Source organism: Fistularia commersonii, chromosome 3 (genome assembly GCF_037954325.1).
Source record: "Fistularia commersonii isolate RoL2024-O1a breed Wild chromosome 3, RoL_Fcom_v1.0, whole genome shotgun sequence".
Lineage (NCBI taxonomy): Eukaryota > Metazoa > Chordata > Actinopteri > Syngnathiformes > Fistulariidae > Fistularia > Fistularia commersonii.
Genome location: NC_141286.1, coordinates 3,081,114 through 3,108,739, shown reverse-complemented (window position 1 = coordinate 3,108,739; position 27,626 = coordinate 3,081,114). Strand labels below are relative to the sequence as shown.

At 40.9% G+C, this 27,626-nt stretch overlaps 4 protein-coding genes across 4 annotated transcripts in view; 3 read left to right on the top strand and 1 right to left on the bottom strand.

Annotated features, from left to right (window-relative positions):
- The window catches only part of nf1a (neurofibromin 1a), an 80,401-nt gene that overhangs the window by 6,900 nt on the left and 45,875 nt on the right, over window positions 1-27,626 (bottom strand). Inside the window, exons 36-47 of the mRNA XM_086141414.1 lie at window positions 12,408-12,840; window positions 11,980-12,320; window positions 10,655-10,857; window positions 9,381-9,574; window positions 9,158-9,298; window positions 5,637-5,916; window positions 5,337-5,551; window positions 4,689-4,750; window positions 4,462-4,603; window positions 4,271-4,372; window positions 1,838-1,978; window positions 849-975 (exon numbers count right to left, since the gene is read on the bottom strand). Coding sequence (XP_085997540.1) covers window positions 849-975; window positions 1,838-1,978; window positions 4,271-4,372; window positions 4,462-4,603; window positions 4,689-4,750; window positions 5,337-5,551; window positions 5,637-5,916; window positions 9,158-9,298; window positions 9,381-9,574; window positions 10,655-10,857; window positions 11,980-12,320; window positions 12,408-12,840 — 2,381 coding nt within the window. The remainder of the gene's footprint in view (window positions 1-848; window positions 976-1,837; window positions 1,979-4,270; window positions 4,373-4,461; window positions 4,604-4,688; window positions 4,751-5,336; window positions 5,552-5,636; window positions 5,917-9,157; window positions 9,299-9,380; window positions 9,575-10,654; window positions 10,858-11,979; window positions 12,321-12,407; window positions 12,841-27,626) is intronic.
- LOC147235233 (uncharacterized) lies at window positions 8,005-14,744 on the top strand. Its single transcript, XM_086141402.1, has 3 exons — window positions 8,005-8,115; window positions 12,951-13,086; window positions 13,242-14,744. Exons 2-3 carry the CDS (start codon window positions 13,072-13,074, stop codon window positions 13,908-13,910), a joined length of 684 nt encoding a protein of 227 aa, XP_085997528.1. The 5' UTR covers window positions 8,005-8,115; window positions 12,951-13,071; the 3' UTR covers window positions 13,911-14,744.
- evi2b (ecotropic viral integration site 2B) lies at window positions 16,041-19,534 on the top strand. The gene is made up of 2 exons (XM_086141388.1): window positions 16,041-16,198; window positions 17,059-19,534. Exon 2 carries the CDS (start codon window positions 17,080-17,082, stop codon window positions 18,148-18,150), a length of 1,071 nt encoding a protein of 356 aa, XP_085997514.1. The 5' UTR covers window positions 16,041-16,198; window positions 17,059-17,079; the 3' UTR covers window positions 18,151-19,534.
- On the top strand, window positions 22,967-27,615 carry LOC147235231 (oligodendrocyte-myelin glycoprotein-like). Its single transcript, XM_086141376.1, has 3 exons — window positions 22,967-23,104; window positions 24,702-24,912; window positions 25,333-27,615. The coding sequence occupies exons 2-3, from the start codon at window positions 24,710-24,712 to the stop codon at window positions 26,318-26,320; spliced, it is 1,191 nt and encodes a 396-aa protein (XP_085997502.1). The 5' UTR covers window positions 22,967-23,104; window positions 24,702-24,709; the 3' UTR covers window positions 26,321-27,615.

The window sequence follows — 27,626 nt, the reverse complement described above, 5'->3', positions numbered from 1 at the left end:
ATGTTCAGGTGATTGAACATGTATTTTTATTTGAAAAACTTAAAAATGACAGAAAAAATCGATATTGGAAAGAAGCAAGAAACGAACTACAAAAAAGCTGATATGTTGAAAAACCTAGTGTGACAAGACGCCAAAAAAAATGAACAAAAAACTATGAAACAGCATTTTTTTTTTATATACTTTCACTCTTGCTGTGACCTCGAGTGGTCGAAGTGTACACAAACACAAGTTTTCTGCCAACTCTTGGCTGTGCATCATTTCTCCTGCTTGAAGGCCAAGTAGTAGAAGGTGTGATATGTTATTGCAAGAAAAGGAGTTCCAAAATGGTATCGAAGAGAAATATATTGTGACTTGTAGCTGTAACATCAATACTGCAAATGTCCGTAACGTCTCTGTGCACAATAAATAATATATAATAATATGATATAAATAATATAATAAATAAATAAATAAATAAATAATATAGCATTGTGTGTAACTCAAAGTGGTTATGTAACTTGATATTAAAAAAAAGGGGTTACATATTCATGGTTTCATCCTTTGCCAAAAAAGCAGTGTGAGTATTTAGAATTCTATTATGTCTATCAAAGCGAAACATGTGTTGACTCTAGTTTCACCGATCATCTAATCACCACAATGAGATTTTTTGTTTTTGACCCAACTGACACGAAGATTAACCTCGGTGTCCGCGGATACAAACTGCAACCGGTTCAGCGCGACTGCGCCTCTGTCCTTCGAGGAACGCCGCGATTCAACGGTCCGCCCTGCGCTCGGCGCTGCGTTTCAGCGGCCTGCGGCTCGTTCTCCCTTCATCATGCGTGTCTTTTGCGTGAAGAGCTGCGGTTTACCTTTGAGCAGGTGTCCCACCAGGGCAAAGTTGAAGTTGGCGCTAAAGTTGAGGCCCACAAAATGATCCATTTGCTTACAGTGCCACTCCAAGGGACGGCGGATCTCCATGAACACTTCCTCCGGACTCTGGGGAAGGCAAAAACAGGGTTTTTAGACACGGGGTGTTTTACTACGATGCCGTATGAGTTTCCGAATTCCAAGCTCTGACAATCGTCCAGTTCGGGGGTCGGTAACTCGCAACTCCGGAGCCGCATGTGGCTTTTTCACCCCTCTGCTCTGGCTTACTACTGCCTCGCAAGATAAACAATGAATATTTAATTCATATCTATTTTCGTTTTTGTATGAAATAGTATTCAATTGCATGTAATTCTAAATTTGAAGCTTATAGTGTTTGAGCAGCATTTAATATCAAGTGTGTATGATTTCTATATCGCTCAAAACATGCGCCGCAACCGCCGATGCGCGACGCCTGCCAGCGACGGAGTTTTATTGGGCTTTTACGGCCTTGACGTGCAAACGCTTTGCGCTTAGGTTCAGGAGCAGAAATCCCATTAACCTGTTAGCAAACATTTTAATCAGCTATTAATTTCCAAACATGTTTTTTTTACATTGTTCATTAGAATAATCATCGTTAAATCAGGTCGAAAGCTGACGCCAAGCTGTCATACGCGGGATTGAAACGACAACGATACACAGAAGCGGATGAATTTTTTCGGTCTTGAAAATAACCTTCAAGCCAGCGTCATTTCTTTTCCCGGAGTTCAAAATACGTTGTCGCATGCAGAAATAAAATGTATTTTCTCTGGAGCAGTTTATTGACTTCATAATAACAGCACGTTGTAGTTCTTATATAAATATGTAAATATAGCATAAAGGCGAAAAAACAATATAGGCGTTTTGTGGCTCCCAGCTTTTTGTTTTCTGTGGAAAACGGGACCAAAAAGGGTTGGAAACCTCTGACGTAGAAAGTCCGATGTGCGTGACTTGCCTTGTCATTGAAGACGCGCATGGTGTCCAGGGTGTGGAGGTTCTGCTCCAGCAGGGCCGTGCCGGCAGAATACAGATTGACCTCATCCAGCTGAAGCACGGCCACCGCCACCCAGAACAGGGCTTTGTGCATCGGCGAGTCCTGGAACCGGCAGAGGGAAGCCTTGCGTCAAGAATGAGGTCAATGTAAAAACTGAAACGTCAGATGCAGCCGTTTGATCTTGATCTATTTTATCACGGCGGCATCATCAAATTGTGAAATTTTGACAATGACGTTTCAATTTTAAACCGCAACTACGATTATCACGGTTTGTTGAGAGCAGGCGTGGCCGCTGGAATTAAAACGGCCGATTACACGGATTCATGCTACATGCTTTTGACTTCCAAGGTGACTTTTAACACTTAATTTCGCATTCGTCCATTCACGCACCGATGGGGGCGGAGCCGGGGGTTGAACCGCCGACCTTTGGATGAGAGCGGGGAACCCCATTTTTCTGGTTATATATATATTGTTTTTAGCTTTATCCCCTGCCCTTGTACTTTTTAATCTGATCTCATTTTTACTTGTTTCGAGTTTTATCTACTGCTTCCGTACTGTCTTTAATTTAATCACATTTGCACCTGTTTTAGTTTATCTCCTGTTTTTTATTTTGATCTCATTTTATTGTTGTGCTGTGCTCTGCTTTGTTTGTAAACTTGTTGACCCTGAAAATGAGGGAGACCTCAGTGGTCTTACAAGTATAAATAAAGGTTATTATTATTATCATTATTATTATTATTATTATTATTATTGTATACACATATATTGCCTCCTGAGGAGCTGGTGTAAAACACACCTTGAATGCTGTTGATCGTGTGTTATTACTTTCATTCCTGGTTCGGAGAAATACTACAGATGCTCTTTATATTCATATTATTTATATTATTGTGTGTGTGTGTGTGTGTGTGTACGTTTGTGTACGTCTTTGTCAAAAAAAAACAACAAAAAAAAAACTCACTAACCCAAGCTTACTGTTCAGTATATTTCCTGTGCATCTTGTATTTGCAAGTGTTATTTGCAGTCCTTATGTCCTCTATTGTAAGTTGCTTTGGATAAAAGCGTCTGCCAAAGGTAATATAATGTAATGTAATATATTTATGCCCTTGACCTTGACACTTTATGGTTTTATTTGTATTTCTTACTCTCCCTCCTTCCTACGATTATTTATTATTGTTGTGTTTTAATTAAAACTCTGGTACAACAATTTCCTTTGGGATAAATAAAGCCAACAAAAGACTGTTTTTCCTCAGACAACTAAAAAAAAAAATCAATGTATCCTCCTTCAGTTCTACACAGCCATAATTGAAAGTATCCTGACCTCATCAATAATAGTCTGGTATGGTAACTTGGATAGCCGCTCACGCTCAAAACTTCAATGCATTATCATCTAGAATCGTGGCTCACACTCTCCCTTCCATACACACTCTGTATCAAAGACGCATCACACAACGTTCAGTCAAAATCACTTCAGACCACACACACCCTGCACATCAGCTGTTCACACTCATGCCCTCCGGGAGGCACTACAGGTCTATAACAGCCAAATCTGTCGGATTCAAAAACAGCTTTTTCCCAATAACTATACGGACTCTGAATCAATCGATGTCTTGATGTATCGTGTCTGCTAATCATGATTTTCTGTATGTATTGTTGACGATGGAACTGACGCAGGAGAGATGTGAGCATTATGTGCTGTACCCAAAACAAATTCCACCGACACTATTGTGTGGCCTTTAATCAATAAATAAATGAAATGAAAATGAATGAATGTTCTTTTTCTTATTCTTATATGCCCTGATTATATAACTAGGCTAAAATTCAATGGAGAACATCTAAAGTATTAGGCTGAGGATTCTTACCAGGGGTGGGAGCTGGATGTTTACAACGCGCTCTAAATCGAATTTGACTTTACTGACCGCGCGTTATTCAGACTGTTTGGTGATGCAAAATGATACATTGGTAAAAGAAAACGGTGGGTGCAGACTTACACTGTCGCGAGCCACCGGAAATGACTCTGGTCATTTTCGTGATTGAATCCACTTTGGTCTAATAACGTTTGGTGAGCCTAAAAGAGGTCCAAGATTAAATTGCTGTTTCCTGTCATGTAATCTCAATTTGGAAGTTGGCCGGGAACTAACTCCCCGCCCAAATGTTGCATCCGGCACCAGCGTTGTGCTGATTTATCGAGGGAATCCAACATCCAGTCCGAGCGAAAAAAAAAAAAAAAAAAAAAATTAAATATGCTTTAAATTAGGTAGCTGTGACACATCATCTGTGGTATTTGCTTGAGCATTAGTATGATGCATATATTATGGACATAGTGAATGAGTGCGTATCATTATTATGGTGCAGTGGTTTGCGTGCGATTATTTGAATTATCCTGTAGAAGTCTACCTTGCTAAGAAGAGGCTGCAGCTTGGTTAGAGCAATGACTGTGGCTTCTATTAAAACCTGGCTGTTGTAATTGTCAGGTCCCTTCAGGCAGCTTTCCAGGCCCTACATGGTCGGGAAAAGGAAAGAGAAAAACCATATGAAGACCAAATAGATAAATAAAAATCTCTGAGTGTTTTCCTCTGCACTCTCACCCGATCAATGCTGAGCAGAGGGCTGGCCTTGCTGAGGATTCGGATGATCTGCTTGATCTGGCCGTGGCTCACCCTCTTACTGATGCAGCCGAACACCACCAGAGCTCTGGGCTGAAGGGACGGGTTGTACTGGAATGCAAACCTGAAGCGAAAGAAAATGCGCTCTTATCGCCGCGTGCGTTCAAATACGCAATATGTTGGCATTGTGACAAAGCAGAGCTTCTTACTTCTGTGCCAGCTCTGTCCACTGGTCTAACCACTTGCATGCTGGGATGTCTCTCATACAAGCCTGGAGAGGAAAAAAAAAAAACCAGGATGATTAATACGGAATATATACATTACTGAGGTTTTGTGTTCCCATAGCATGAATAATCCATTTTTTAATAACATTTTTTTTTTTTTTCACTATGAGCTCAAATACCCGGAGCCTGCTGCTCCTCACCTCTTACACTCATACAGTGTGTTTGTGATACAATCCATCAGGCAAATCACCGAAGAGCATTCATGTAGAGGACTCAAAATCTTCAAATTGTGTTTTCTATGTGGTAAAAGCTCATTCGTTTTGAGATAAAAACCTTTCTGGATCACATCCTGAAAAAGTCGCATATTCAATTTAAAGGCTCACAACAGCTACACAAAAGGCGGAGAGCTCTGAAAGAAGACACGCGCTTTGGTTATTTCTCTCATTCTCCACTAGAAATTGCACGATAAGATAGTGGCACCCAAAGCAAAAAAAAAAAAATATATATATATAGGTGACTGTGGTAAAAGAAACTTTGTTTGAATACTCTCATATCCGATCTTGAACATAACATTAAAACACTATTGTTTTCATGACCAGTTTGTTATGATAAGAAAGCCTGGAAGTGACCGACCTCCATGATCTCCAGCAAGGCCTCGGTGACCGTCTCCAGAGAAGACAGAGCAAAGGTCTCCCTCTCGTAGGACCCTGGTGAGAAGGAGCGATCTCTGTAGCTGGACCGGAAGGCAATGACGGCCGCTGACTTGACTTTGCTGATGCCGAACAGCAGGTAGAATTTGGGCAGGGAGAACTCGGTCAGGCTGAGCCGCAGAACCTGCTTGGTCTCCTCTGAAATCAGCCGGTAGAAAAGCAAACGTTGACCGGAACCGAACGCCGAACCGTGAATACGGCCCGAGTCCGAGCGAGTCCTCACCGCTGAAGTTGAGCTGCGAGCAGGTGCAGAGGGAGTGGATGATGTTGATGACCAGGCCGTGGGTGGAGGCCCGGAGGGACAGGGGCCCGGTGGCCACGAGCAAGGTCACCACGTGGAAAAGGTAAGGCAGGTGAGCTGCGACATCCAGCGAGTTGTTGAAAGACAGCATGAGCATGTAGCGTGCCAGGATGGCGATGTCATCCCACATCAGATGCTGCTCCAACGTCGGTGTCGGGGACAAGCAGGTCTTATCTATGATTTTACACATCCGACCGATGACCTGCACGGGGAAAAGTAGCAGGATATGGTTTTACTCGGAGGATCCTGGGCATTTTACGGCCTGCGGGCCACATCTGGCCCCTTTTGCTGTTTTTATCCAGCCCGACAAACTATTTTCTTTGAATATTTTCACAAGTATTTTCAATCGATATTAAATTTAGAAACTTTTCAGACCTATATCTTGACAAATGGGCACCCATTAAAAAATATTTGAAGAGTTGAAGATATTATCTCTATTTGACTGATTAAGATTTTTTTTTTTTTTTAAGTTTATTTTTCGCTTGCTAGTGAGGAAATAAGTGACCTATAAAGAATATTGTATAATCCGTATCTTGCTATGAGGTTTTGTAAGAATGTGTGTGACTCTGTTAAGGAACCTGTTCTAATAAATGTTCAAAAACAAAACAAAAAAAAAATTAATTATTCCACAGTCCTACCTCATCCTCCATGCAAAAAAAAAATAAAAAAATTTAGAAACTTTTTTTTTTTTCCTTTTTAATTTTTTTTCCAAAATAATGTTGCTTGGTGCATTCATAATATCATTAATGATTTTAACCCTCTCAGGCTCAAATTAAGTTGTAGTTGCAGGAAAAATCTGATATTTGGCTGTCGCAAATCTGCAACATCTGCCTGGAGAAGGTTAAAATTGAAATAAAATGCCAAAAAAATAAAATATTTAACTTTAAATTTTTATTTCGCTCACCAAGTTGGCCCACGCACAAAAATCAAAAAGCCAAAATAATCCCCACCCCTGATATCGAGGGTCCTTGAGTAACGTCGGAGATCTATTCCTACCGACCGATGTGTTTTTTTGACGCAAGTCAAAAATAACATAGCCTAAGTCACTTACATAACCTATAACACCTGCAAAGTCAAATATATATATCAAGAAACACAACAAGGTCACAGGAAAACATAATTATAGGACAGAAAATGTACAAAAATGAAACTGTCACATCACACATCTAAATGAGAACCATCTCCGTGATCGGAAAATAAACTTTACATTCCGTATCGTTGGCATTTCTCATATTTTGGCCTTAAAGTAACGTCTAATTTCACTTCCAATGTCAATGGCTTTCCTTTTCTCCGATGCACGGCCATCTGAAGTATCTCACTTATGTTTGGAAGCCATATTGACGGGAAAAAAGTAAAAAAAAAACAAACCAGAACGTGAGAGCGGATGTCAACGAAGCACGGGGCGACGCCGCCTCTCTCAAACGAAACCCGGCGTAACGGCGTATTCGTCTGCCACGCTTACAAACAAGTTCCCCCGCGCAATGTTGAATTTTACATTGCGCTGGTTCAAATCAAAATTTATCTTTGAAATCATTTAAAGTCTTGGATGACGTAGTTCGGGGACCCCTTGTATGTTGAAAAATAACCAAAAAGGCACTTTGGTTGATTATTAACTTAATTTATTCCGGTATGAAGGAAACTTTCAGTTTCTTGTTTGTCTCAAATGATATCAATCACTATATATTAATTAAAAAAATTGAGTTTTTTCACAATTTGCCAGATGGCTCAATTCCGGCTGACAGAAAACTTAAAAACTGGAGCAGGATATTAGGAAACCGTGTGACTTGAGACACTAGAACAGATTAACCAAAGTGCAGTAAATCACCTCGGTAAACATTTTACAAAAGCCTCTTTGGATCCGTGACAGTACGGATGAAAATATATCAATGGTCATTACCGGCGAGAAAAGCCGAAGCCTTAAGAAAACTTTTGGGTGACGCAGAGTTCAAGTCGGAGACAAGACTCTGTTGTCCCCAGATGTCCGGCCATGACATCAGTCTAGATGCCCGTGAAAACACCAGAAAAATGACTCCTGCGGGCTTTTACTACAACTGAAGGTGCACAGTCCTTTTTTTTTTTTTTTTTTTAAGATAGGGAAATCCACTGTGACCCCTTTGGTAAGGCGCTAGGAAACCACAAAGGAGGCTTGCAGTTTCACACAAATCGCACTTTCTTATAGAAACGCACCCACAATGGTGGCCTTTCAGAGCAGTGCTGGGGTATGCCATGATCCGAGCCACGGCCCGGCTTTTCTATTGTGTTTTTGTTTGTTTGTTTGTTTGTCTGAGTAGCCGAGCGCTGACCCAGAGCGCACAGATGATGGATGGCGAGAGGATGAGCAGGTTGACGTGGATCTCTTAAGTCACGGTCGGATTTCCTTCTTTGGACATTTCTCGGATTGGTGAGTATCTTAATTTAAACAGTGCAATGCTGTTAGTCTGGTTTTCCAGGAACAGTTATTGTGTGTGAATGAAGAGACGGTTTGATCTGCTACGAGAGGAATGTGGCTTAAAAATATGGATACGATTGGAGCTGAGTAAATCATTATTAGACGACAAGTATTATTCAAACACGGTGTAACTGAGATACTGTTTCATGAATTGTTTCGTATCAGAAATTGTAGCAGAAAATGTCCCTGTCAAAATCTAAGTAAAAATGTTTAACGGTCTAGAAACGTTCAAAATTGTCACAAACCTTCCTAAATTTGCTAAAAATAGGCAAAGCAAAAGGAAAGCAAACTCATGAGCATCAGTAGAAAGAAATTCCTGTTAAAAAAGGAAATTAACTTGAAGGCAACTAGAAATGACACCAAAAATGATCAAATTACCTAAGAATTAATAGCAATTAAATAAAAATGGACAAATAGACAAATATTCTATACGCATTTGGGATTTCATGTGATATTTGTCATTTTACGTATTTTTTTTCCAATATCGCAAAGCCCTAGTTGTAGTGGCTAAATTTCCCTCTAAGTATTTGCCAAAGTATTCACTCATTTAACCACTCTAAGACGGAAAGAACGAGTCTCTACGCGTGTTTACCGTTGACGACGGTAGAAAACAGTGTGTTCGCTCCGTCCTTTACTGAATCGGCCCCGGTATCCAACACTTTTACTTTTATACACATTTGAACTGATCACGTCATAGCTCAGCGCCTGCTCCGAGCCTTATTTGGTTAAATACATATGCCATGAATAAGCATGTACTCAACAAAAAAAGCAAAATTAAATACAATAAAGTAATAATAAATAATTATGCTATAATCAACAATCACCAAAATATAATGCAATAATATTATATCCAAACCTGAGACTAAATTACAAAAAAGGGAAAATGGCACTAACATTTCCGGACAATTACCTAAATAAACTAAAGAGTCATTTTCTACACTAGTTACAAGTATCTGGTTGAAAATGCACGGGGTGATTTAGCTTGGGGTCTTACCTTGCTGGAGACCAGTTTGACATTTCCTGACGCCAGAGCGACGGCGGTGTCAGCCATCACCTCGGCCTTGATGGATCCCAGCCCCCCAGTGGCGCTGGTCTTTATGAAGCTGTCCAACACCACGTCCAGAAGGTCGGTGATCTGAGGACGCCGAGTATTCTTACCATCCCGGATGCCGGACAAAACGACGACGCGCTCGAACGCGGAGGCGATGCTCTCTCACCTGGCCGAGGCTGCCCCAGATCTTGGCCTGAATGGATGGATACATCTGCTTTTCGTTGATGGTCATGGTGATGAGCTTGTCCAAGATGGCGGTGACGCGCTGGCGCTTGGCGTCATCGTTGTGCTTGCAGAATCGAACCAGGTTGAGCAGCCACGGCGTCATGTACTCCAGGCAGAGGTGCTTCAATTCGATACCTGAGCAGCAAAGCATGAGTGAGCAAGGAGAGCGTTCTGCGACCTTGGAAGAGGACGAAACGCTCTATTTTTCTTCCCCTTTTACCTCATTCTTAACTTTGACGACAAACACATTTTTTATGACTTCCAATGGTTACGAAATCAAATGTAGGAAATTAGTGACAAACCAATATGCAGTACTTACATTTTTTTGATTTTTTTTTTATTTTGAAGCAAACTCAATTAGAAATCCATCAAAGATAAGAAAATTCAGATGGTCAGCTGGTTGAAATATGTCAGTTTAACACATAAAAGTGCTCATTTTTAAAATGAATTCATGCAAATGATCAATTGTGAGTTGATATGTTCTTACATTTAAAATTGGCCTGTTTTTAAATACAAATTTACATTTCTGGCGGTTTAAAATGAATTCGGGAAAATGAGGACGGACCTTTTTTAATACTTCAGTGAAACCAGTTTGATCAATTTAGATTGAAGCGACTTTCCTATTTGGGAAATCTCAGATTACTGCAATAATTTTTACGGCGATTAATCCAGCTATGATTACAGATATAGAATGATGGATATTCTCTTCACACATCAGTTACAAATATATTAACTCAGTAAAATATGTCTTTGAAAATTGTCTTGACATTCGAGTTCTAAAATTAAATCACAAAAAGCAGTAATTTGTCTGTTGTTGTTTACCATTAGACATTGATTTTTTTTTTTTTTAGGATGTTTGATTGAAGAATCAATCGATCCAAAATAATAAAAACAACGCCTGTCTTCACAAAAGAAACGCATCGTTGCTTTATGGAATATGAAGAAGCTTCGCTGGACTAGTACTTGCTTGTTTGGTTGAAAACACCAAAATAAATCAAATAACTGTAATTTAAAGCAATAAGGAGCTGAGAAGGAGAGAAAAGAAATAATCCATCACACAAGATTTATCACCTTCATGCTAAACCGCAAGTGCTGATTCTAAGTTCTTTAAACAATGTTTATTATTAGCGCAATCTCCGTTGATCCACTTCTTCAGCTGGCAGGGAAAACACCTTGAAATTTGGAGCGAAATGCGGCCGGGCTGAAGGCACTTACTGGACTTGCTGAAGCCAGAGATGCACTCCTCCAGGAACTCCAGTGTCAAATGTGGCTCGTTGGCCGCCAAAGTCTTGCTGATGGACACGATGAAGAGAGTGTTGTTGGCTGGGATGCAGAGGCCGGACGTCTCCAGCAGCTGGCCCTCGATCTTTAAATTAAAGGTGCAGGTCAAAGCGCACAATAGATTGTACGCAGCAGATCTGTGTGGGAGGCAGAGTCAGAAGCCGGTCAGAACGGTACCGCTTTGCCAAGTGGATCAAAAAAGAAAAAAAAAGGCATATATCGTGCACTGAAATCAGAACCGGAGGCTCTTATCGTCCTCTTCCGGCCAGATATATTTTTTTGTGACATTGGATGCAAATGAATATTTGTACTTTTATTGTCCCATCCAATTTCTTGACCGAAGAAAACATTTCACAAAAACCTGTAAGTGGTGACTTGAAGCCTCTGGGAATTGTATTTATAGAGAAATAGAAGACAACTTGTTATGTTGGCATATGAATACATTTTTGCATGATGGCATTTTTTCTTAATTCAAGAATAATTAGGAACTGACTCTTTATGGAGAGTGATCGAAAAACGTTTTCTTTTTAAATGATTTCCCACACATATTATATCAATTAACCCGACTGACTGTAAAGTACATATATTCGTATTCAGGGTTAAAGTACAAAATACACAAGCGAGAAACTTTGTTTTTTTGATTGCTAATTGATGATATCATATTTACACTAAATTGTCTCATCAAGAAATATCGTACAACCTCCCTCAAAACACTACATTTTTATAAACACTACATATTACAGCAGTAGTGACTGATTAGTTGTCTACGAACCGTTTTTCTCAGCTGACATCCAGTTTATCAAATGTGTTGATTACATTTTTCATTCATGAAAATTCCTTTTATTTTAAGAAAATAGTGCTGATTATGCCATAAATTCCACCCCCCCACTCCCATAGGGATTTTGTAGTTCAGTGTTTGATTCTAGATTGATTGAACAAACCTTTTTGTGTGACTTTGCAAAAAAAAAAAAAAAAAACCTTGGAAACAAGAAATAAGTAATAAATAAGAATCAATGAGAAATGTTTAAGGATTTATTGCCTGTCCCTATCTAAGCACTGTCTAGCCCACAGTGGAATTAATAATATATATTGGGAAAAGGGAAAAGTAAAAAAAAAAAAAAAAAAAAATCCAAATAATTACAATTTTACCCTCAATTTTGCATTCTGTTCATTATTCATTCTACGAGGTGAGACTGGCATTGCTTTCAATTCAGTAAGTGTTGTCTTGACGGATCGGATTATCGGATTGCAGGACAGACCTGAGGCTGGGGTCGGAACTGCCCAGGTTGAGCAGAGCAATGTTCAGGAGCGTGCCGGGAACATCTTTGGGACGGATTTTTGTGTGCTGAGGGATGGAATCCGGCTGCGACAGCTCCCATCGCGTCCGAATATGGATGATGGATTGCACGATGGCGTCGCATTCTTGATGCATGAACGTGAGCGGCGTGCCCTGATTGGCCATGGTGAGGGTAAACTGGCTCTCGTCCACGAGGCAGATCTCCTCGATCTCGGAGGCGTAGTAGACATCGTTGAGGAAGACCGGCTGGCCAAGAACCCGGGTCCGCTCGGCCGACGTCACCTGCACCGCGGTGGAGCCGACCTGGCGACCGAGAAAGAGAAGTTTCGGAATATCAACAAACCGCGACGCCTTTGGATCGAGGCGTTCAAAAGCACCTGGATGCCTTACCTTTATCGAAACCTTGGTGTCTTTGTGGGCCAGCTTCAGGGCGTTGTGGAACACTTTAAGGTCTTCCTCCAGGGTCAGTGTGGCTGCGGGAAGCTTCTGTTGATCCGGTTCGATGTGTTCGGCCAGTTTGGCCGGAGAATCGATGAACTGGAGCCTCTTGCTGCCTTTCAGGCCAGTCAGCAGCCGCTCGTGGTACTTGGTGTACTCTCTGACCCAAGTGTTGCAGTTGTACACGTATACGGCCGCCACGTTCTCGTAGGCAAAGCCGGGGAAGACGACAAACCATTTGGACAGGAAGTCGGTCTTGAATCGATTGCTAGGTCCCACATGTGTCAAGTCCACTACAATCTCATAGGGTTTGGCATAGTAGGGCTTCAGGGTGAGGAGGACGTGATAGATAAGCAGGTCTCCGTTAATTTGTCCAGTTTTGAACCTGGGGGAAAAAAGAAAAACAAAAAAATGTGTTTTGGCTGGGTCCATATGTGACCATGAGTGTGGAATTAACAAACGCATCTCCCTTTTTGTTTCCTCTTTTTTGCAAAGACAAACCAGAGGATACTGAATAAGCAGAACAAACAAACATCCAGAGTCGGTACAGGAAGTGGCATCAGAGCACCTTCGCCCTGCGACTGCAGAGTCTCCCATTCCTTATTAAGCAAAGCACATGAGACTACTGACAGTAAGTAAAGACAACTCAAAATCACGCTTCTCCCAAAGCAGTCCGAATAAAACGTAAAAATTGTTACCATGAAATAGTTCATTCCTAAAATCCCCCCCCAAAAAACCTACTGTTCAGTGAAGTCACTTTTTACTAACTATTATTAATGTTCTCAGAACACAATGAAGAGCACGGCAGCTTCTCTGTGTCTTTGTCTCCTGCTTCACCAACCGCCCTTCTGTCTCACCGACACCGACCAAGACTTCTCCAACATGCACCGGTCTGCACACCGGACGGAAAACACAAGCTCGGTCTTTTCCACGGCCTTCAACCGAACTACAAATGACCGCGCCGGCTCTTTCGACGAGGGCGACAACGGCACCGGACTTGACTGCTTCATCAACACCGAGATGGGTCTGGTTGCCATCGGCACCGCGGGGGGTTTGATAGCGTGCCTACTGGTGACCGTGGCGGTTCTGGCCTGGCAGGTCTACCGCAGCCAGCGCCTGGTTTACATCCCGCGAACCTCCCGTTCCAACATGTGCCTGGTGGGAGCGGCAGGAAACTGGGGTCCGGTTCCACCTGAGGCTGTAGGACTGATCGGGCCATGTGACATGAGCGCGGTGTTGGAGGAAGTGACGACGGAGAGCCAGCTGGAGAACAAGAAAGAGCCTGACATACAAGAAGAGGAAGAGGAAGAAGAAGCTGGTGCAGGGCTTGAAGATGGTGCTCCTGCAGTGGCTTTGGATCCAGAGGGAAGGGCAAGTCACTTGCGGAGTTCAATAACCAAGGACTCCTACCAGGAGGTTCCCAGAGATCTCCAAGACATGCCTCTTGTCGTGTGAGACTGTAAACTTCCAAAACACGACAGCAGTTTTTTTTTTTTTACCTGCGCATTCTTTGTTTCCACATTAAACGAAGAAAAAATTTAAACTCTCGAGATGAAGAAAAAAAAAATGTGCGTGATTTATAAAATGGTTCAACAAAAAAACTGAATTTCACTATTTCATGCGCATGATTTAATTGGGAAGCATGCGAAATATCTCTGACGGCTACCGCTGGAAAAAAAAAAAAAAGGCTTGTTTTTTCACCATTATAGCACAAAATTCAGGGCATTGAATATCTATTTATATTTCAAATAATGCTTTTGTAGTCAGTCACCAAATTGACTAGTATTCATGAGCGTTTTCTTTCTCAATTTCTCAATAATAACTTCATTATTGTTCATTTTGCAGCCCTTAATATGAGATGCCCCCCCCCCCCCCCCCAACACACTTACAATTAAAAGAAAACCTAATCAGATACAGTTACAATAAAGAAATTAAAATATCATCGGGCCTCTGCTGATAAATCCATGTGTGGAAAATTTAATCTAATCTAATCTGATAAGCATTCCAACAGCTGTGCAATCACTAGCTACAATTATTTTTATCTTACTGTCAAAACTATACGAGTGAACCAAAATAAGGAAGTCAGTAATTTCTGCAGGCAGAAGCTGATATTATGAGAGCGTGATGATATTTTGGACTCTGAATGGTTGAAATTTAGTCTAAAAATTCACTGAAAAAGGCACCTGTAAATTATTTTAACAGTTTGTCTGATGATGCCCCAATCGAAATGTATCCCAACCTATGTAACACTTGCTGTTAATAAAATAAAAAAGTAATACATTTAAAAAATGAGGATTGCTTTCTTTATTTAAACATTTGAATGTTGGCAAACAAGATTCCACATGTGTCTGACAGAATGCGACTTTCTAAAAACCCAACCTTTGCAGAGGTGAAAGCTGTAGTAAATGTTTCCACTGTTCAACTTTTGTTTTATCAATATATCAAAACGAGATCATTATTTTGGTCAATTCGGCTCTTCCCACTCGAAACTTTGTATTCTTACTTTAGTTGGATGACTTTGTGCAAATTAAAAAAACAACATCAACCTGTGGACATATCCTGTTTTGCAATATCTGTAATACTACTGAAAATGTCATCACTTTCCTTTTGAGCAAGTGTAGTTGGGACAAATAGATAATTTTACAAACTATTAGCGGGGTAAACTCGATCTGGGTTGTGAGCAGAAACAAAACATTTCCATTAAGATCGCAAGCACTGTTTATCTGCTCAATTATGGCTATTTACAAGCCGTTTGAGAGGATTAGCACGTAGCATAAACATTTCAGTCTTGCATAATATCTTTCACATAAGGTGATGCTTTATTGATTCCCACTGGTGAAATTCGAATGATAGTAGGCCTTCTTCTCTAGAAACCACAATCTGGGTACTTTAGAGGGTGTGTGAGAATTAAAAAAAACATCTCTATTTCAAGATGCTTTTCCTTGTTCTTTCATTAATGTTAAATATTCTTTTGGTGAAGCAATTTGACAGGAGTGAAGAGAGTAGACAGGGGAGCGGATCGGTGAAAATGGAGGATATTTACATAAAGAAGAGAGGGTTTGAACCACGGGGTGTTAAACTTATTTTAGCTTATGGGCCCGCATGGAGGAAAACTGATTCTCAAGTGGACCAGATGGGTAAAATCATGGCATAATAACATTTCTTTGAAAATCACAGGTCATTTTATCTCACGGGCTGGATTAAAGCAGTTCACAGACCACGGGCCGGATGTTTGACACCTCAGGTTTAAACAAAAGACTGAACAGAGTCTTTGACAACCCTTTAGTCTGAGACTGCTGAGAGTACAATCGCCATTTCCAAAAGCGAGACTGCAATGAGACAGTGCACAAAAAGATTTGAGGCAGATTTTTTGCAGACCACATCTAAACATGGCTAAAAATGGCCAAAAAGTGCATGGTGGGATGTAAGAGGTACATTAAAGAAGCAGCAATGGTGAAGCTTTCTTAAGTTTTTCCAAGATGAATTTGGGGTTGTTGTGTGATCTGCTAATTTTAGCACGTCACAGGAAGAGGGCTGATGGTAGTCATCAGTTTCGCAACTGATCCTTCCTGTAAGTGAGACATCTGACAAAATTTTGGGCACCAGTGAGAACAAGCATTTTCTTTACTCTTCTGCTTTATTTGAAATCAATCTGCAGCTAAAGCAATGTAAATAGGAACATTTTTAACTCTGAGGAGATCTTTGAAGGACACAGATAACTTTTTACAGAGGATCTCTCCTTCGTAAGTACATTTTTAGTCATTTTAATAATCATCAGTAAATGTGATCGACCGAATATGCCGGCGATTTTGAAATCACTCTAAAGCTGAAAGTAAGGTGAAAAACCTGCATAGATAAAATAAAAAAAAAAATTGTCGAGAAATTAGAAGAGTACATGAATTAAAAAAAAAAAAAACAGCTAGAAATTTTGGAAAGATTGAACACATCCCAACCCTTAACGTTGTGCAATCTGAAATAATCTTATTTCTAGTCAAATAAATAATATACTAAATTGTTGTTTTCATGTGATTAAAGTTTGTCAGACAAAATCAACTGCAGTTAGATACCATATCACACCCACGTAGCAGCGGTATGCATGGTGAGGAACTCAAGACACATCTAGATACATTTCACAAAAAATGAATAAGAATCAATTAACTTATATGTAGAAAAATGAATTCATTGGTGGTTAAACTCATTTAAGTACCTTGAACAACCTTATCACAGCATATAAACAAATGATAGCCAGAATGATAACAGATAGTACGAGAGTACAAAGTTGTGATATTTGTTCTTTTTTGTGAAGTTTTGAATACATTTACGGTAAACAAAATGAAACAAACGCTTCACTACAAAAAAGCAACATTTTTTTCTTCCTTTCAACATCTATTAGTCTGTAATCAGAAATGATTTAATTTCAATATTAGAGATATGTCACTTACACATAATCAACGCATGTCAGATTACTAAAATAAATCATACATTTTTATTACAACTTGTCAATCTGATTCATCGAAACACACTAACTGAAATATGTGTTTGTGAGTGAGATGTCAGTGGGGCTTTTATACACTATTCTTATTAAATAACTTTTCTCTTTCAGCTACCAAGTCTCATCAACAAAATGGCTGGTGTTTTGATGAGTATAACATTTCTATGGATGTTGTCACTGACTTCAAGCAGTACAGTGACATTTGGCACCACGGACAACTTCACCCAAGTGTTTGGAGGCGTAACAATTTTGTCAAAGGCTTCTGGTCAAAGCGTTACACAAACAGCTGTGAGTAGAAAACAAGGAGAAAACACAGAAGGGCCTCAAACTTCCCTCCCAATGACTCGAACAAGTTTTAGAAGTTTTTCGCCAGACAGCAGGGTTAAAACAGCTCCAACCACTCCTGTCATCCCTAAAACAAGCATGAGATCTATTGCAACTTCAGCGACAACTTTTGCAATCAGTAAAGTCTCTGTGAGTACAACTCCGATGCTAAGCGGCGCAACCCAAACCCGGGACGCAGGAAAACCCTTCTTGCTCACGACCGAACAAACGTCAACAGTGGCGTCACAGTCTACAAGCCTCATTGCCACACCCTCGGTAACACATGCTACAGAATCAACAAAAGAGTACAAATCATCCACAACTGCAACAAAGAGCCCGTTTGTTCGCATCACCAAGGCAAAGAAACATAAAGATCCTAAAAAGAAGCGGCCCGATAATGAATTCTATCACAGCACAGTGGTGGCGAGTCTAATCGGGGCAGCCCTGCTACTGATGCTGCTTGGACTTTTGGTGGTCTACTTAAAGAGACGAAAGCTTAAGGAGAGGCAGTTTACGACAAACGACTGGGCCGGACCTTCACCTTTTTTAGAGGACGGTGCCGTCAATGATCAAGCAACCCTGAGGTCAAGTCACAGAATTTCTCTCCACAGCTTTCTCCCCCAGAGACTGTCCAAAAGGATGTCGTTATTACCAGAAGAAGCAGGTGAAGAGTTAAGTAACATAACAGTTAATACTACCTTTGGCGGAAAATGTCAAACAAGTACAGCCAAAGGAGAACCTCAGAGCGGTGACATGCAGGGAAGCAACGGCGCTCACACTCCAGAAGTGACAACTACTGCTGATGTACCAGAGATAATTAAAAATGCTGAATCTGAAGATAGCCGGGACCCAACATCTACAAATGGCAACCAAAAGTAAAACCACACTCCGGATCATTCTTTTCCCGGTCTTACTTAGCTTTGGCAAACGCTGCTGGTAAGGACAAATACAAGAATATTCAATGGACATTGTTTTGAGTAACTATTCACAGGGGCTGCAGCAAGCGACCAACTTTGAAACATATACGTACACGTCCAAATATAATAGGCTTGGAGCAGCCATTAACCACTATATTCATTATTTTTCTAGGATGGCGATGGATGGCGAGCACAGAATTGATTTACACTAAGATGGCGGTTTACTAGGCAAATCAAATTTTCTTTGATCAAATGGCATGTGTTGCTAACCACCACCATAGCATATATCCGGACACTTTGACATTTATAAGAATCGAAAGCACTGGACATTTAAATTGATATGAAGTCTAACGTACCTTTCACAGTATTAATCTGAATGCATGAACACAAGTGAATCATATTTAAAGAAGCCAGCCGAAGCACATTTACAGCGGCAGAACCAGGAACAAAGGGCTCTGGTTTACACCACTTGTTCTTATTCCATCATTTTGTGAATAATTATTCAAGCAAATCTTATTAGTTTCTGTCATGGAAGACGTTTCATTTCCATCCAAGAAGCCTCTTCAGATCTAAGGTCGGGGAAGGTGATCAGTTTAAATAGAGAGGGTTTGTTATGTTAATGAGATAAACGAGTGAGACATTGTGCAGCAATTTGGTTGAATGGGTTGCAATGTCAAGGTGTGCATTGTTATATGTACAACTCAACAAGGGCGTTGTACGGGAAGTGATAGATTTTGTAGAGGGCCTCTTTTCTATCCACTGGGATTCTCAAAAATCAAAAATATTCAACGTTACGGTCATGTAAACAGAAACGAGTCCAAAATGATTCACAATTGCAATGTACTATCTGGGCGACCAAAATAGATCATTACAACTCTTAAAATTGAGTACTAATTAATGAACAGCCAATACAGTTCTATTGCTTTAGCACCATTTTTGAGGAATAACATGTGCATGTCTGAATCAGTCGGCTGAGGACCAGAAGGAAAAACCATGTAGGGGGTTCGAGATAGACAAGAATAGAAGAGTGCTGGTTGTCTATTAGACCGCTCTGATAATGCATTCAAGTGAAATCATTGCAAGTACTTTTCTGCCTGTTCACTTTTGATGATTGACTATTGAAATAATTTGGGTTTTCTTTAAAAAAAAGAACAATACATGGAGACATTTGTTGCATCTTTATGTCTAGGGAGGGAAAAAAAACCTGTGTAAAAGCAATCTGACATTTGTACCTTTGGTGATGGTTTCAATTACAGTCTGAAGTGTTGCATGATTGGCTGGTGACTGCTCCATCGCTATTCTGTCTGATTTCCATCGCAGTTAAATAAATGATTCTGTTGCTAAAAGGTTGCGTCTTTCATTAACCCAAAATCTTGAATCTGGAGAATTTGAAGAAAAGAAAATCAACCCCTCTGAGTTACAGTGTCTTTCTAAAGATCAGGCGCTTGATCTGTGTATTTTGAGAGGTCACGGATGACCATCAGATTCCAAAGGGTCACATTTTTCAAAAGAATGTATTGAGAAATCGCAGACGCCACAAATGGCAACATTTATGGAGAGTTTGTGTCGTTTTGACTTGATCTTGCTTGGACTCGGTTAATTATTTAATCAATTAAAAAAAAAAAAAAAAAAAAAAAAAGTCAAATAAAATTTCCAATGGCCCGGTGATACATTTTCAGTCCAAAGCAAAATCATCTGAATCAATCAGGAAAAAAAGGCTGCAAATTAAAAAATCATCAAATTACCATAAACGTTCCAGCAGTTTCAGTGTACGAGAGCTTACAGATGCACTGCAACCGAATGGCAGTGAGACTTGCATCTGCCGCAGGTCCAACAGTAGAAGTGAGTGAGTTACTGCAGTGCTGCAGTAGAAATCTTAGTGTATTGCAGAATTGCAAGGTAATTATATAGTTTTATTAAAGAGAGCATCATGAATGTATAACATCTGCTATATTAAGACTAAGAGTTGGACTCAGCTGATGTACAAACGTAACTGCATGGATGTATTCAGTGTTGAAACCACCAGAATCAACAAATCTATCAGGGATGTTTACATTGTTTATGTATAATGAATCTAAAACATTTTGTATACAAGACATCGAATCTTTACAAAGCAAATTCTTGTATACTCAACTTACACTTGAATTCTCTTAACAATATTGCTTTATGAGGAAAAAAAAAGCTCATCTTTGGCACTGTAAGGATTGTGAGCAGCACAATCATAAAACAAAGAACGGACACACACACACACACACACACACACACACACACACACAAGCACACACCAAGCTCAGCATTTTTCTCTCCCAGTTGCTATAGTGCTGACTGTTAGAGGCTATACAGGAAACTAAAATGGTGAGAGAAAAGCAGAGAAAAGAACAAGCCAGACCAAACCGAGCTGAATTACTGGAGGACGGATGTTGGGCGACCCGTGTGTGGCTGAGCAGCTCCAGCTGGATGAGCAACAAGCCGGCTTGTGATTCAGTTAAACCTTTCCCAAGCTGCCAGGGTGCAGCAGCAGAAGACCGTAGATTCAAATTATAGTTGTAAAAGAGCAAGAGACAACGCGCGGGTGAGTTGTTCTCGGATCCCTGAGAATTTATTTTTCGTATCAAGCACTTATGATTATTAGAACGCGTTATGGGCCGAGATTAGAAACTTGTTTACACTTTGGAAACACAGAGAAGGAATCTGTTAGATTGCTAACAATGCCAGCACACTCCAACATAATGACCATCAACTCATTCATTATAATATTGAAATGAGTCTGACCCTACACATTTAACGTGTTTTAAAGATTTAAAGCTCACCAAGGGACTGTTAACACAATAAGTATTTAAATCTGTTTCTAATGTAGGTTTCCTAATTTTGCAATATGTTTGGAATTTGTTTTATTGTTGGAGCAGTTTAAGTTTTGGGAGGGTGGTGTGAAAATCGTCGCTGTATGAATCCAGAAACTGGTGGGTTCTGATAACAAAACACCAACCCGGAGGCAACGCTTCAAGATTTAGCATCCCGTCTACAAATGTGCATTTAGGTACACTTTGGTTTAATCAAATAGGAGCTGTATGGTATCACAGACTGACGTATCACAGATGTTAAAACTTTCAGTGCCTGTGACCATGGGGAAAAGGGTGACACAATAAAAGATATTTAAAGAAATAGCAACATCTTAATGCCTTTAACACATACATATATATATATATAACACATACATATATATATATTCTTACTTGAGTTTGTTTAGACACTGAGTTTGTGTCTAAAATACTCTAAAATCCAAGCAATTACTGTACATTACAAAGAATCAACTAAAAATTAATCGACTTACATTACAAAGAATCGACTAAAAATTAATCGACTGAAATATATCTTAATTTAAATTTCAATTCAAATTTGAAAAAAAATTCAAAATAAAGAAATCATATTGACCATATTTCAATATTTTATCACATTTCAGTATTTGACACGAAAATAAACAAATTCAAGTGTGTTTGATGAACAAATAAATCAATCAATTTTGACATGGTCTTTTGACAATCTTACTGGGCGTCAGTTTAATATTTTCATCTCATAATGTTCGCATCTCCATTTTATCCACGTCCTCCCCCCATTTATTTATTTTTTCCTTCTTCCTCTCTGCCGAGAAGCACCCTGAACTCCGAACCCACCTGAAAGACATTCACACACCCCCTTACACAACGCCATTATGCTTGACAATAAAAACGCTTGCATGTAGCGAAGAACCAATCTGTTCAATTCAATGTGGACTCGGACATTTTGTTTCTGAAGTTGAATCCTCACATATGGTGACTGGCAATCCAGTTTGCTCATATTAGCGATGCCTTTATCTTCCGCAGCAAATTTAACATTACCGGCCTGCGCACTCGCTCCAACACGTTTGGTGTTGAGGTGGTAATGTATGCTATGCTATGCTATGCATGCTCCTTCCGGAATAAAGTCCAAAGAACAACATTTCTGTTTAGAAGTCTATCATATTTAAATTTCCCTTCAACATCTATCGGGGGGGTCTGTCCCCTTGGAAGCAGTAACGTTTGGTGCAAATTAAGAGTGTGGTTGAAATGTGTTCAACTTCCTGACGCACGATTTTTTCTGTAATTAATTAACCGAACGTTTTTAAGTCTCGGCTCTATTTTTTCCACGCTAATTCTTTACTGCAGTTTAAGGCCTGCATCACTAACAACATCGTGGCTGGATGTAGGGAAAGCTGAATATAGCTTTTCCAAAGTAGAGCACGATAATTTGCGTAACTAGGAAACACACATTTGTAATTATTTAAAGAAAACATGACTCAAACCTTTTGGTAGGTCTTGGGTCTCATAGAATTTAGATTATGTTTTTTGTTTTTTTTCCACTAAAATGCATCATTATCGACATGAGCCCTTTAACCGGCTGCACTTCAGAAGACCGGCTCACTATAGTTTGCAGGGCACTGCTATGTCAGATTAGCAGCTACTGACTCATCAACACATTATGAAATATGACTTTGCATAATGTGTAGGGGATTCGGGGGGCTGCTTTGACACATACACATATGCAGGAACCCCCCCCCCCGACACACACACACACACACACACACAGTTCTTCCTTGCCTCATCAGCAGCAGCAGAATGGGCCAGGCTGCTGCCGTATATCTCTGTCTCTCACTTTTCTAACCCAGACCTCCAGCTGCAGCGGGAGCCTGCAGAGCACCGTGCGAATCCTGAGGGTCCACAAGCAGGCAGGATGTTTAGTGCCGCACCACAACATCCATCGCTGCCAGGAATAAGAGCTGAGGACCATTACCTCGCTGCAACAAAGAGCCAATAGAGAGCAAGGGAGGAAAAGCTGCCGGAGCTGCAGGAGGAGACGGCAGGACAAAAAGGAGATGAGAGACAGACCCTAGGAAAGACGAGGTGAGTGGATTTAAATTTGAACGATTCGGTGACGACGAATCATCCTGGGCGGGATGGAGCGACATCTTAGTCATAATCGACCGGGTGAAGCAAATTACGTAACTGCTGCCCGCTCTGTCGCTATGCAGATTTCTCCCTTCCGTCGGGAGTCCGGCGGGTGAAAAAAATAGATTGACACCTTTAAAAAAAAAAAAAAAAAAAAAAAGGTACTCCGTAGTCTCTCTTTAGAAAAAGCATGCGGCTTCTATGTTTTGACTTGGGTCTGCAGTTTGCGGACAGACAGTGAGAGCATTGTCCTGAAGGAGTTTGGTCTCACTGCAGCACTCTGAGCTCCAGTGCTGATGCCTCTCACCACTCCTGGATCCCCCATAAAAAGCATGACAAGCAGGAGGAGAAACTAGCTGTCCCACTAAGCACGCGTCTCAGCCTCTCCGGGAACTTCAGATAGATCGCCTGGTTCTCACAGATGACATACATATTATAGCATGAACGGCAAATTGACTATTAACACAGAAACCATATTGGTGATGTAATATGGGGGGGGGGTATACAAATATCTTCCAAAACCTTTAAAAACAAAGAAATGAACAGAACTGCAAACTAAAAAGACAAAAGCATTACTGGCAAAAAAAAAAAAAAAAAAAAACCCTTCCTCCTTAAAACTCCAGCTTCTATGTTTTTCGGTCACATGGGTTTCCACCTGAGGATGCAGGGATTCGATTACCAAAGACATCGACAGTCTCGATGTGCAGTTTGGTCCCAGACGAGCTTTAAAAGTGATCAGTATAATCTATTAAACAAAAAGCGTCGATAGAGAGGAACCCGGGCCCGGGATCCTGCTGCTGAAACCTGAACCAGCTGGACGCCGGAGTATTTATGCCAGAAGTTGGGAGTTCCACATCCTAACGCACAGTGAGCCGGTAGTCATTGGAAATGGAGTGCAGAAATCCAGACATCGCGATGAAAGCATGCTTTTCTCCTCCTGCAGCAATGACGGATATTTAGCCTACTTTTAAAGAATGAATCAGCCAAATGACTACAGGACGCATCTACTAGTGGTACTCCACCGAGAGGGATTCACATTTCAATGCTAAAATGTTTACATTTCCCTAAATTTTCCCTTTTTTCATGTTTGATTAATAAGTGAATCTGTGAAAATAATAAGAGGTTGTGGGCAGATCTGGCGTGCAAAACATGGAATTATAAGACCTAAGACTGAAGAGGAAACATTGCTTAGCGTGTGCAGAGAAGGTCACAAGCTATTTGTTAAAAGAGGGAAAAAAAAGTGAAATGGTATGCTTGGTGTTTCAGATCGGCGAGAGAGGTTTGGTTTAATCTTTATATTCGAATGCCAGTACAACGTTCCGATACAGAGAGTATCCAGACCTTCTTTCTCTCTCCAATTTTATTAACTTAAAACAGCGAGAAGCGCACCTTGAACTGGTGTGGATGTACAAATATAGGGTTTTAGTGTAATTCTATGACATGCAACACAAAGAAAAGCAGTAACCCGTGTGTTAAGCCTGGTGCAAATCCTCTCCGCTGGCGTCCGAATGCACTAATCTTGTATCCCATTCTCTCCTTTTCCACCTCCTAGGCCTAAACATGCCCTCCTGCACTGTTTACCCACTCTGCCTGCTACTCCTGCTGTTGTGTGGAATCCTGGGAGGTTGGGTTCTGTCCATCTGCCCGTCCGTGTGCTCGTGCAGCCAGAGTCACCGTGTGGTGGACTGCTCTTCACGGGGCCTCACCAAGCTACCCTACAGCCTGCAGTACAATATCCATTTCCTCAATCTCTCTTTTAACAGGTAGGCCATCAGTGGCTGACAGGCCTTCTTGCAAAGCATGTGTATATAAATAGCTTTCAGGGCCTGCAGAAAGACATGGAAAGGGGAAATTTGTGCAAAATCTGCAAACTTTACCCTGAGTTTATTATAACGTGTACTCGAAAAAACAAAGTCTATCTGCCAAATATGCTGTCATCATTCAAGCCTGGTGTAGCAAAGCCAGACTAGCTTGTTTATTCGCTGCAGTATTACAGGCTTCGATTTTGATTCTCTTAGGAGGCCGACACTCAATTAGCAATGTTATATTATCGAGGTATAATCAAATACATAGATATACAATATGTGTCCTATTGTTCATCCACAGACTGAACTTCTCACGTGATGAAAAATTGTGCCGTCATGATGAGGATGTTCTTTTAAATGTTACACTGTCCCTGTCAGCTTACAGAATGTAAACAACCAGCTCAGCCATTATGCCCACCTGCGAACTCTGGATATGTCCTACAACCGTCTGGAGAGCCTCCCCCATGCTTTGCCGCGGTCGCTCTGGGAAATTCGGGCGGTGGGGAATCATCTGCGTTCGCTGGATAAAAATGACACGGCCTACCACTGGAATCTGAGAGCGCTGGACTTGTCTAACAACGAGCTGGAGAGAGTGGTTTTCATCAACAACACGCTGCCGAGTCTCCGAGCGCTCAACCTGAGTCACAACAGGTTCTGGACGGTGCCGACCAACATGCCGCACAACTTGGAGAGCGTCGACTTGTCCCATAACTACTTGGTGCAGATCCTGCCGGGATCCTTGGATCGACTGCCCGGGTTGGCTCAGTTCTACCTGCATTCGAATCGCTTCTCCTGGATGCACGGGGGGATCTTTGAGAAGCTAACGGGGCTAACGCTGATGACCCTCGGGGACAACCCCTGGGCCTGCGAGGAAGAGGAAAATATCACAAGGCTCCTGAAATGGGCCGAGCAGAGCCCGGCGACCATCATCGGCTGCCCCTGTTACACCAGACCCGTCTGCGGCCAGGCTTATTTGGCGACGCCGGGGAAGGAGTGGCACGCCGCGCTCTTCACGGAGCCACCGCTCTGGGTGAACAGGGAAGGCGATGAGCGCGACGCTCCCTCGCTCGACAGAACTGCGGCGGCCACGGCCGGTTACCAGGCGAAATCTGCGCTGTTTGAGAGCGAAATTTTTCAGGGCGAGAACGGCATAAGCGATTCAGTTGACCAAATTGCGTTTGTGTGGACGTCCTCGCCCGATTTTGTCGGTTTGTCTACACGCACAAGCACAACGGCGAGCCCCAAGTCTTCGACAAAGAAGCCAAAAGTGGCGAACACATGGAATAAAGGCCCTCAACTCTGTAAGATCCGGCACACTCTCGTCCTGAATAGTTTGGTCATGATGACAGCGTTTACATCCTTCTGAAAACAACATTTATCATATCGGAACATTTTTGACAGAGAACATACGACCAAACAACTCCGGCCTTGCCAAGAACTGCTATGACTGTTATTTCACCACTTCCTTTACAGCTTGCTTAACATTCACCTTGATAATATCGTCAAAACTAGGTTACATACCGATTAGTTAATAGAGCTCGGAAAGGAAAGCACCTCTAAATACGTCAAATCAATAGGTGTGATGACATCAATACGACACTCTCTGTATACTGCTGTCAAAATTGACGGTTTGCTATGTTCGCTTCTTTCGTTATAAACTTGACGCTTGTGCAACAGCTAAGCCATATGCCAGAATCTGTATATACTATAGAGCTTCCAAACTTGACTCACTCTGCTACTGCGGCAACACAAAGAACAATTCATCGGTCAAGAAGTATTATCAGTTCAGGAAATGAGCAGTGGGATCATTATGAATACGATAAATATCGAGCCGATGCAACAAATCTTTGGTTTGTATGAAACCGAGCACAAGAGGTAAATATCTGTGCTTTAAAAGAAGATACAGCATTAAAACCCCTCCTACTCCAGAGGACTAATACATATTATGTCGGCGATATTCCTACAATGTCAATTTTTTTTTTTTTTTTTTTGTGAAGGCACTGAATGTCCATTCTAAATATTGAACTGACAATAAACATATCATACCTGTTTAAATGAAAGTCTGTAATGGCATGGAGGTTGTCACTGATACTAAACATGAAGGGAAAAGAATAAGAAATAGATGACCTTAATTTCTGGTTAAAAAGATGTTGTTTCTCCATGTTTCTCCGTCAAATACTGAATGTAGTGCATTCAATAAAAACGAGGGTTTTGGACTAAAATGCATTTGTTGTTTGCAAGAGCACCGGTATGGCTTAGTCTGCTTTAAAAAGGGATGTTGTTTATGTGCCTTTTTTGGTTTTGTTTTTTTAATGGCTGGGTTGTGGACCCCTAGAGTAGAATAATAGTAAGAAAAGTGTTTTTGCTAAGCACTGGAGCATCACATTGAAAATGTACAAGAGGCTTTTGGGTATGATATTCATCATTTCGTCATTTCCTTCTTGACCCCAGACTAAACCCAACAGCAAATGGCTAACCTTTAGAGATCTATCTGCTTCCCCTCTAATTCAGCCTGACTTCTCCAAATCAATGTTCAATGTTAATGGACAAGGGCAAGGAAAATTGCTCTTTGAGGGGTCAATAATGCAATGGCATTTTACTTACTTTAAAAGATAAACAAAACCATGCACACAATAGTTGTAAAAAAAAAAAAAACAAAAAAAAACATTTTG